The 11,478-nt window shown below is 33.0% G+C and overlaps 1 protein-coding gene across 13 annotated transcripts in view; it reads left to right on the top strand.

The window, feature by feature from the left end:
- The first annotated feature begins 465 nt into the window (after positions 1-465).
- The window catches only part of LOC133193415 (C-Jun-amino-terminal kinase-interacting protein 4-like), a 35,924-nt gene continuing 24,911 nt past the window's right edge, over positions 466-11,478 (top strand). For 7 of the 13 annotated variants that reach the window (XM_061329345.1, XM_061329347.1, XM_061329343.1 and 4 more), the window contains exons 1-10: positions 466-861; positions 2,838-2,958; positions 5,141-5,211; positions 5,581-5,669; positions 7,093-7,197; positions 7,777-8,048; positions 8,713-9,141; positions 9,800-9,899; positions 10,904-10,980; positions 11,215-11,250. In XM_061329345.1, coding sequence (XP_061185329.1) covers positions 565-861; positions 2,838-2,958; positions 5,141-5,211; positions 5,581-5,669; positions 7,093-7,197; positions 7,777-8,048; positions 8,713-9,141; positions 9,800-9,899; positions 10,904-10,980; positions 11,215-11,250 — 1,597 coding nt within the window. In that variant the 5' untranslated portion in view covers positions 466-564. The remainder of the gene's footprint in view (positions 862-2,837; positions 2,959-5,140; positions 5,212-5,580; positions 5,670-7,092; positions 7,198-7,776; positions 8,049-8,712; positions 9,142-9,799; positions 9,900-10,903; positions 10,981-11,214; positions 11,251-11,478) is intronic. The other 6 variants (XM_061329341.1, XM_061329348.1, XM_061329349.1 and 3 more) reach the window with 5 other exon arrangements.

The raw sequence follows: 11,478 nt of genomic DNA, 5'->3' as shown, positions 1-11,478 counted from the left end.
GAGTTTTATTTGGATAAAAACTATTTACACTGGATATTTTGGAAATATTTTAGTCAATATAAGCTTAAGGACACATCACTTGCACTAGTTAAAGGATTTGTGTACATTTCTCTCCTGTTTTTGACTGTTTTAAAATAGCATGCTATTTCAATTTTTCCCTTGTGTATTTATCTGTAAGAGCATATATGTCTCTGGTAAGAGAGATCAGAGGGTATAGGTATTCCTACAAGTTAAAGCTTCAGTTAACCTCCCTTCACTCCTTATATACCGTTCACGATCCAAAGCGAAAGCGGAAGTTGCAATGCGCATGCGCAACTGTGAAGCAGGGAGCTGCCGAAAGTTGAATCTGTTTCATTTTCGCTTCGTCTGCTGACAGGAAGTTGTGGTCACACATGCGCAGTACGTCATATGACAAGTTTCGTCACTTCTGCTAAAATGGATGACAGCATCATTTTCACAGACGGATAATAATTAGGCATATCTGTCCCTAAAACTGATGGATTCTTGAGCACATCCCTATACAGATTTTATTTCTTTACATGAACAGAAGAACTCTTTGAAAAAATGGCAGCGATCACAGAAACTGTGTATGGGACGTCTGAGGAAGGACATGTCATGTCCGAAAAGGTTTCCTCATTAGCCACAAATATTTACAAAGAATTTGAGAGAATGATAAAAAAATACGATGAAGATGTGGTGAAAGAACTTATGCCACTTATAGTTGGTCTACTCGAGGGTCTTGATCAGTCTCTCGCAGATAAGCAAGAAGCAGACGTTGAGTTAGAACTTCTGAGAGATGATAATGAGCAGCTTCTTACACAGTATGAAAGGGAAAAGCAACTCAGAAAGGCTGCAGAACAAGTAGGTCAAACCAAGACATATGTTAGATGATGTGAACTTTAGGGTTACAGTCTGTAAAGTTTTTGGGGGGACAAATCAGGTATTGTTCATTGTAGTGATTAGGTAGTAAGCTACCTACACACAGGACATAATTTAATGGGTACTACTAAACAGAGTATGTTAGAGTACGAAAGAGTACTTCAGAGTACGCTGGTAGAATTTTATAATTCAATGCAATTAGATTGTTTATTTATATACATACAACTTAAATGAACATCATTATAAAATGATATTGCAATAGTTGTTTCAAAATTATGTTTTTAACAATATTTTAACCAGAAAATTGAAGATGACATCCTGATCCTGATTATTATTTTGTTTCAAGAAAATTACATCAATGAAGTAATCCAATTTAAAACTAAATCCAAAAATAATGATTTATTTTCTTGTAAATTCTGTTTTTGAGCAAATTTTACATAGATATTCTCAAATTCAGTATCACATACAAATAATAAAAGTTAACTAAAAAATAATAGTTTTACTAATAAATAAATTATAATTTCAATATCAAATAAATAATAATGTGCATATAAGTTACTTCAATGAAAAATACCTATGTTTAGAGAAAAGTAAAATGTTTTATCATTAGATTGGGATCGGGGTCAAACAGTAAGCCATAATCAGAAACGATAAATTGAAATAAATCCGAAAATAATGAAAACAAACACAAATTATTCAAGATATATATTTATTATTATATGAAACTAAAGTAGAAACACATATACAAAAAGCAGTTAATTTGCATTGAATTATAAAATTTTACCAGCGTACTCTTAAGTACTCTATCATTGTTTAGTAGGACCATAATTTAATGGTTCTATCAGACCAAAATTCAATGCAATCTTAAAAAAATAGTAATTGAAAATTGAAATTAGTTAATTTCATTTTTTGTCAGGCATTAAACTTTTGATCTTGTCCTTTTTCCTCTGTCAAGTATGTTCTATAGCATTTATTATGATTTAACGTCTTGGGATTGCCACCTTTTAATTTTTGAAGATTTTTATATATTCATATACAAATTAAAATTGTAATTGGTATTTCCTATAACCGTTTATATGACACATCAGAATAGTATAGTTCAAAACCAAACACCAGTACATTCTGGATCCATATAAAGATTGTCACATCCTTTCATTAGGTTTCAGTCCAGATGCAAGACAGATTATATGTCCAAGATTTGTCATGTCTCGGGCATTGTTCATCTGTAAGGCACAACCATGTAATGCCTTCACTGGGATTAGCACTATTATAATTTGTATGGTACTACAATATGATCATGATATACTTAAACATGTCATGTGCATTTTTCACAAATGGATATGTCATTTCTTCATAAGTGTAATACATGAGTTGCATGTTCTGTTTTAGGGCTTGTATGTTTAATTAGTTTAAGAACCATTGTACATTGATCTAGACTGTCAGAATATTTGTTTCTCCCCGTAAAGTCCTTTGAAAATAGGTGTAATGATGATGAAGAAATGATGGTGTCATTGAAATGAATTTCCCTTTAGTAGCATGGAATTCTTTTTAGGAATTCTAATGTGTTATTTCCAATAACAGAAGTTTAGTTATTTGGGACCACATCTATTACTTGATTTAGACAAGTAGTTTGTATGCGAAATCCTGTGACATATACAATACTTCACAATATCATATGAATTTTTTAAAAAATGTGAAGATTTTAATTAAATAGCATTCATATCACTTCATTTGCACCTTGAAAGCTGCCACGAGGACTTCTTAATATGTATCTGTATCTGTATGAAGTTCTGACAACATTCTGTTATAATTCACTGTAGGTCTATTTGAATTTTATTGGTTGACCATAAATCTTAATTTATTTTTGCCAGTAAATTTTTTTTGCTAGTAAATTTTTTAGATTTACATAAAGGATCAATGAATTGTCTACATGTTAATGTTTCATTTTGATATCTTAGAAATACTTGGAGATGGAGGATGCTGTTGAAGGAGAAAAGAAATCCATGCAAGATAAACTTGAAAGCCAAGAGTCCGTAGTGAGGATGCTTGAATTAAAAGTAAAAAATTCTTCAGATCATGGTAAGAGTTAATATTGGTTACACAGAAATATCATCATGATCATTGGTATACTGAAATATATTATCAAATGCCAGTTACACTTGTGGTTTTAAAAAATCTGGGTTTTTACAAATCAGTTCAGCATTTTTAGCTCACCTGAGCTGAAAGCTCAAGTGAGCTTTTCTGATCACCCGTCGTCCGTCCATCTGTCTGTCCGTCTGTCTGTAAACTTTTCACATTTTCAACTTCTTCTCAAGAACCACTGGGCCAATTTTAACCAAATTTGGTACAAAGCATCCTTGAGTGAAGGGGAGTTTAAATTATTAAAATAAAGGGCCAAACCCCCTGTCACGACAGCCGTCGTGTTCTGTTCAGTCAGACACAACAAGATTTTTTTTTTTCTATTTACATTTTTTTTTATATATAAATAAAATCAGTATTAACAATATTTACACCATATTATACAGTTATAATTTACAATATGTATATCTTAAAAGTCTCTTTCAATCCACGTCATCCTGGTGTTCGCTCACAACCACGTCCAGACACGCCCCGTTTCACGACGGACTCCCGCCAACTGGCTCCAGTGGGTCTCCGGTCTGTTGAACGTCATTGCCAACACACACATGACTAGATATTATCAGGATTATATCAGGAACCCCTCATGGAGAAATGGTTACCGTTGTAAAAACTACCTAACTACACATCTTGGATTGTACGTCAAGCATGTAAAAAGTATGAAAACGTGGACCCCGGCTACCTGGTCAGCAATGCAGCGATTTAAATACTCTAAATACAATAGGCTGTAACTGACCAATGCCTGCAATTTCTAAATTTGAGGTTCATTACAGGTAACAGAATAAAGAGGTTCCGTAAAGGAAAAATAGGAAAAAATCATAAACATAAATAAAACAATAATCGGGATTAAATTTTGATTGTGACACCCCCTTACAAGGGGAGATAATCAAGAAAAGACAAAAATAGGGTGGGGTCATTAAAAAATCTTCTTCTCAAGAACCACTGGGCCAGAAAAGCTGAAACTTATGTGGAAACATTCTGGGGTAGTGTAGATTCTAAATTGTTAAAATCATGACCCCCGGGGCAAGGGCGGGGCCACAATAGGGAATCCAAGTTTTACATTGAAATATATAGAAAAAAATCTTTAAAAATCTTCTTCTTAAGAACCACTGGGCCAGAAAAGCTGAAACTTATGTGGAAGCATCCTGGGGTAGTGTAGATTCTAAATTGTAAAAATCATGACCCCCGGGGGAAGGGCAGGGCCACAATAGGGAATCCAAGTTTTACATTGAAATATATAGAAAAAAATCTTTAAAAATCTTCTTCTCAAGAACCATTGGGCCAGAAAAGCTGAAACTTATGTTGAAGCATCCTGGGGTAGTGTAGATTTTAAATTGTTAAAATCATGACCCCCGGGGAAAGGGCAGGGCCACAATAGGGAATCTAAGTTTTACATTGAAATACATAGAAAAAATCTTTAAAAATCTTCTTCTCAAGAACCACTTGGCCAGACAAACTGAAACTTCTGTGGAAGCATGCTGGGGTAGTGTAAATTCTAAATTGTTAAAATCATGACGCCTGGGGGCAGGGCGCGGCCACAATAGGAAATCCAATTTTTATATTGAAATATATAGAAAAAAAATCTTCTTCTCAAGAACCACTTGGTCAGAAAAGCTAAGACTTTTGTAGAAGCATCCTGGGGCAGCGTAAATTCTAAAGAATTCAAATCTTGACCCCTGGGTGTAGGGCGGGGCCACAATAGGGAATCCAAGTTTTACATTGAAATATATAGGAAAAATCTTTAAAAATTTTCTCCTCAAGAACCTTTGGCCAGTAAAAGCTGAAACTTATATGGAAACATCCTAGGGTAGTGTAGATTTTAAATTTTTAAAATCATGATCCCCGTGGGTAGGGCGGGGCCACAATAGGTATTACAAAAAGATCATCTGGTGAAGAACAGCAGGGTCAAAGTTATTCAGGTGAGCATTGTGGCCCATGGGCCTCTTGTATGAGGCAGTTTCTCTGTAAGATTAAAAGACGTTATTAATATTAAATATGCAATATAATTTTTATTTATGACATTTATTACTAATAATTGTTTTTTATTCCTTCTATTAACTAATATGATTTGGCAGTTGTTGATAATAAAGTATCCTAATCTAATGTGTCTTTTAATGACAAATAGTGTCTCGGATGGAAGAAAAAGAAGTAGAGTTGAAGAAAGAATACACAAAGCTACATGAAAGATACACAGAGGTGAGATACTAGAGATTCTAGCATGTGACATCCATTTAATTTACAGTAAAACTTATTCTAAACCAGCCAGCTGCCATACTTACTAAAATAGCTGGATGGTTAATTGAAGATTTATTATTTAGTGATGGTTTATCATTAGAGATGTTTGATGATGAATTTTGCAGTATTTAATATGTAGAAATAATTGTAAATCGAAAACATTTCTACAGTTGTGGCAATTACATTTTTTGTGTTACCTGTGATTAAATCAAGTATCACCAATGGCCTAAACACTACACAACTTTATTTTATTCAAATCAAATAATAGGGATTAAAGTAGTCTCAATATTCAAGATATTTATTTGATAAGAAAATTATTTTGTTATTTAGCTATTTAGATCACATATGGACTACATGGAAAGAGCCAAGATTGTCATGGGTTCTGACAGAATGGAAGTTTCGAACAGTCCTCGTTCTAAGTAAGTTATGCATAATCTTTGGTGTTTAAAGTCAAACCAATTTTAAAATAAATATTTCATTACAGTAAAACTTGTCTAATCCGGCGACCAGTGGTTCCAAAATTTTTGGCCGGATTAGGCAACATCCGGATTGGAGAAAATTGAACCGTTATAGCAAGTTAAAAATTACATAGATATAAACAAAGAGTGCATGGTAAATAAATACTTGATCAAGTGTGTCATTTGAAAAAAATCGTCTATTTCTGTTTGTTTTGAACTCTGTTCGTTCTTCAGAATTTTCATTTCTGTTTAAGTTTTTTATTCAGTATCGAAATATAATATCTCTTGGTCATTTATCAAATTTGAAAATCGTTTAATGTTTTAAACAACTCCAAAACCTCATCGTAGCTGTAAATATTATTTTTTTAGGGACAGATTCCTAATTAATTTCTTTCTTTTAAAATTAATATGTTTGAATATTTAGACACTGTATTAGTTAATTTCAAATGTCATACATGTAATGAATATTGAACCAAAATCTTCTGTCGCTATGGTCGTTGTAAACTAGCGACACAAAGGGAAGTAATTCGAATTGCACGTCGTGCACGCGAAACGAAAGTAGAAAGGAGGTCATGAATAAGTCTCCAAGATTTTCTACAGACATGCTACATATAACCATCACTATCACTCATTCTTTTACGAGTTTCCCCGCCTTACTTGAGCCATTTTTTTTGTCACGTGTGTTAAAATCTAAACTGTCGATACAGGATAGATCATTAATGGGACAATAATTACCCCACGCGAGACTTCTCTAATGACCAGCGGGCACAGGTAAAAACAAGTGGCCAGATTAGAGGAGATAATTTGTACTAATTATGAGCAGTTAGTTCTTTAAATAGCGGCCGGTTTACAGAATAGGCAAGATCCGGATTGAACAACATTTATTAAACATAAATTATAAAGAAAATTCAAGGGACTAAAATATTACGCCGGACTGAACAACATGCCGGAATGCACAACATCCGGATTCAACAAGTTTTACTGTATAAGTAATTCATGTACTTGTTCAACAAGAATAAGATACTGATTCATGAAAAAGAATATGGTTTTAGAATTTCATCAGATGCAATATGTTATATTATCTAGAATCTTTAATGACAAGTTTTTAACATAATCTCTATAGACCAATCTTTAGATAAAGTTACAGGCCTAGGATAAGTGTTTGAAATATCAAAAAGAATTATCATTGCAGGTTTCCAATCAGTATGCATGTCAACATGTATGTTTTTTTCTATGAATAAATTATGTTATTCAAGGAAAAGTAAGATAATTAACCGTGGAAGCATATTAATCTGTGTATTCCAATCCACAATATACATATAATTATGAAAAAGATATTGTGTAGCATACCATTTAAATGTACTCATTTTTGTGTGGGAAAAAGCTTGAGAACAGTAGGCGTCCAAACTCGTATGTTACTGCTGAGAACAGATAGTGAGAAGAGTGACCTGGATTCTTTGCCTTATCGCCAAACAGAGCCAGTATTAGGGTACCACCTCAAAGAGCATGACTTACATTTGTCCTCGATGGCTTCATGTCTTCAAATATCTAATGCCATCTTCTATTTTGTTACTTATGTTTTCAGCATACCCAATCAAGTACATCACAATGTATCTTTGATAACTGGGTTCTATTGAAATGACTCAAGATCTTCATAGCTTCACAAATTTCTTCACTACTTGGCCTTGCAATCATTTTGAATGCATTACTATTTATATGATGAATTCAGAACTAAACAGAATATCCTAAAGAATCTGCAAAATAATTCAGGACAATATTAATACTGATTAATTTGTTCCTTTATATATAGCAAATTCTCTTGATTTATATGTTTGCATATAAAATATAGCTGTTAGTGTTTGAGCAGATTTCTGTTTCAGAAATAATGTGTCAGATTAATGTCATCAGTAAAATTTAGAATGGAATTTATAAAATCTTTTCATTCCTGAAATTATTAATGAACGCATAAAGTCAAAGTGGGTTCTTAGTAAACCCTTTATAATTTATAAAGTATACATTGTTTTACAGAGAGTTATTTGTGATGAACAGAAAATTTTATTGTTTACAGAGGAGGATTTCAGCTACCAAGTCTGCGTCCAGTTAGTATTGCTTATGGTCAGAACATCTCCACTCGGCCAGGAAGTACACCCCCAAGCTTTAGTAGTTTCGATGACATGATGTCGCCACAAAGTGTTGCAGACTCTAATGTTAGTCTACAAAGTGAGCTTGGAGAACTTGAATCTCCACGCAGTGCCAAAGACAAGCAGAAGGAGACAAGGACGTGTGACCAGGGTCAAGTGACAGACAGTATTAATGTCAGAGAATTTGCCACCGCTACAAGTATGTCACTATTGTTGTTGTGTTTTAATGGCTTTATGCACAGGTTTTTAAGTATGAATTTTTTAATGTTGTGGCTTACTTACTGTAAAGGTATTTTATTTGGCATGTACGATATTTGGCGGAAATTGAATTTTCAAGAAGTAATCCTAGATTTGCTTTACATGAAAATATAATTGCACATGTATACACAAAACATTTGGCAACGTACTTGATTAAGCAGAGGCTGATTTCCATGAACGGCGCTAAATAGAATACACAGCCAAATGTAATGCGTTTACAGTATTTTACCAATGATATTTTGATAATTCTAGTTTTGCATTCTTTTGTTGTGATCAATTTAAAAAAAAAATTACGAAACTTGTGTGTTGTTCATTATTAAGATTCTAAAGAGAAATGACGAGTATTTGGCTGTTTGCTTCACTGGGGGGTAATTTAGATTTCTGTTAAGATGAAGAAAAAGTATTGTAAATGAGGTCAAAATTCAGTCACCTTTAATTCAAACTTCGAAGACGGCCTTTGTGAACACACAAGTTTATTGATTTAATTTTTTTTCCACTTGTGATGGACTGATTGTTTTCATTCATCTTTTCATGCTTATATTTGTTTTATTCCTTCCTTTTGTATGATTTGCATGATTTGAGTTCATTTGATTTTTTTTATGCAGAACCTCAGAATAATAATGAAGAAAGTAGCAGTACAACACAACTTAAAGATTCTCAGGAAGTGAAAGTAGAAAAAGACAATCAGGGTTATAATGAAATAAATACTCGAGTATCTGAAAGTGAAATTAAAACTAGAGTGTCTCCTGAAGTCATTGATAGTGCAGCTAGTCAAAATTCTCAACTAGTCACTCCGTCAAGTGAGAGAACTGAAGTAACAGTAGGGAGTGACAATAAATCAGTCACAGTAGAAAAGTCAGATAGTAAATTCTCAGACAATCAGACAATTACTAGCTCCCCTGAAGTTATAAAACCTACCTCTGAGTTAAAGACATCCACCCCCCACCCTGAGGACAGTAATAGTAGGGAAAGACATGATAGTAGATTAAGTATAGAGGAGGAGGAGGCTGAGTTTGAGGAAGACAAAATTATGGGTAAGTGTAGGAGAACAAATGCTTATTCGTTAATGTTCGTCTCTGATTTTAGTCTGTCACTTTTTATTATTTTTCTTAGAACTTTTCACTGTATTCTGTGTTAACAGATGTTAAATTATTTTGATTGTGATTAGATTTCAGTCTTAGTATTTACATGCCAGGTAAAAGACCACAGTGTAAATTTAATGCTAAATCAATAATGCTTAACTTGAGCAACAGTCTCAAAACAAGCTAGATATTATAAATGCTCCTTTTACACACATACCATTATTTCAGTATAAAACAATTTAAACAAAGCACTTCCTCTGCAATGAAACAAGGACTTACACTGCTCCAATTTAGCACATTGACTTGTTGTAAGATGTTAACAGTTTAAAAATGATATAGATGTATTAAATCATAAACTTTCAAATATGCTTTTGTTTTACTAATATGTCTGTATAGTATGTATATTATATCTGATTCTTGAGGTATTATTTTTTTAAAAGATCATTTTTCTTTTCTATTCCTTGCATTGCTTCCTTGTGAATTTTATCTTCATGATGGTAAGTAATGCACCCAGTCTCCCTCTGCCTATATTTTGCAATAGCAAAATGAAATACATCAATGTGTGTTTGTGCAAAACGAATTACAGTACACTGAAATATGTATATTGTAGGTTTGGATCACACATTGGCTAAAATAATAGCTACAACACCAGAGCTTCAAGAAATGGAGGAATCTGTGTCAAGTGTTTGGTCAACGAAATCCAAAGGACCGTAAGTACATGAAAAAATTCAAGCTTTTTAGCTCACCTGAGCTGAAAGCTCTGATGCATTTTTTGCAAAATATTGCACATACGGTACGTCATTTCCCAGACATAAACTCCTCCTACAGTTTTCAAGATAAGTTTTTATTTTGCAGACCAATTGTACATGTATGAGAGATGTGCATGGTTTGGTTTTTGATCATTTATGGGGAAAATACCAATTGTTGAAATTACTTATCGTTTTGCAAAATATACTAATAGGTACATTGATTGTGTTGGGATATTACCTTCTACAGTTTTCAGAATAAAAGTTTTTATAATTCATGTGAGAAATAGCAGAACTGTTCGCACAAAAGAAAACCCGGTTTGCTGTCACAATGACAGCTTTCCCCTTGTTTTTGTTTTTACATTTTCAGAGTAACAATGAAATATTCATATTGGGGTGGGGATTTCCGGTATTCTGACACACATATAGTTTTAATTTAGTCAGGTAACTTGGGGAGATGAAAGTTATTTTGATAATATTCAAAGAATGCTTGAGGTTTTGTACACAAGTGTTGCCATGACTGCACAAATAAAAAGCCACCGTTAAGAAAAAATTGAACACATTAATCAACTGTTACCAGTTAAATTCCTTGATTTTCTTATGTTACAATGCTCATAGTGAATGATGCATGCAATATTGGTCTAGTCGGTGCGAACACAGCACACTTTTATGGTTGGTGGAATAGGAAAAATAATTCCTTTAGACATTAAATTTGGAAATGTACATCAAAAAGAGAAAAAGAAAATTACAGTCATGTTAATATGGTACTAACAAAAAGCTTGTAAGTTTTGAAAAAGGTTATCCTAGATCTTTATATTGCTTCGCCTCGGTCAATATTGATATTTTTCTGGTGAATAACAAACCATATTCAGCACCGAAAGAGTACATAATTGTATATTATTCAATATTAGATGAAATAGTTACAAGGTACATTTGAAGGATTATCAAGTCTTGTTCTTTTTTTCCAGGAGAAATAATGAATCCATATTTGAGGAGCTTCAGTCTCAAGATTCAGAGATAATTGGGGATAACTTTGGCATCACAGGTAAATCAGAGCTGATCTGGTCTTCATTTAACCTTTGTAATTAAACATACATATTTACAATAGTTAACAAGCATGTGTGGAAAATGGAAAATTACTTGTATTATGAAAAGAATAATTATCGTAGTATTTAAAATAAAAAAAACTTTAAAAATACACAGAAGTAAATATATTTTCTTTAGTTGAAATAAGATTATTAACATGGTGTAAATATGTTTGCTTTTTGTCCTGCTAAAGGACGGGAGGTAAACCCTGGAGACTATGCTTCATCAGGTAGGGTATCATCTGACATCATTTGTCTGGTGTCTGTCTAGACGTGTCATATCTGTTTATTCTGTTTGAGTAGTGATTCTTTCCTTCAGTATTTATGTAGCATAACCTCAGACATCAATACATCAGACTGCCTGGATACTAAATACATATATTATCTAAGTGTACATGTTTTAATAGCATGCTTTTAAACAAATATAAACAGACAAGTTGTACCTGAAAGCAAACATT

This window comes from Saccostrea echinata, unplaced genomic scaffold (genome assembly GCF_033153115.1).
Source record: "Saccostrea echinata isolate AGI-Se365-2 ecotype Australia unplaced genomic scaffold, CSIRO_AGI_Sech_v1 ptg000027l, whole genome shotgun sequence".
NCBI classification, from domain to species: Eukaryota; Metazoa; Mollusca; class Bivalvia; order Ostreida; family Ostreidae; genus Saccostrea; species Saccostrea echinata.
This window is presented reverse-complemented; position numbering and strand designations above follow the sequence as displayed.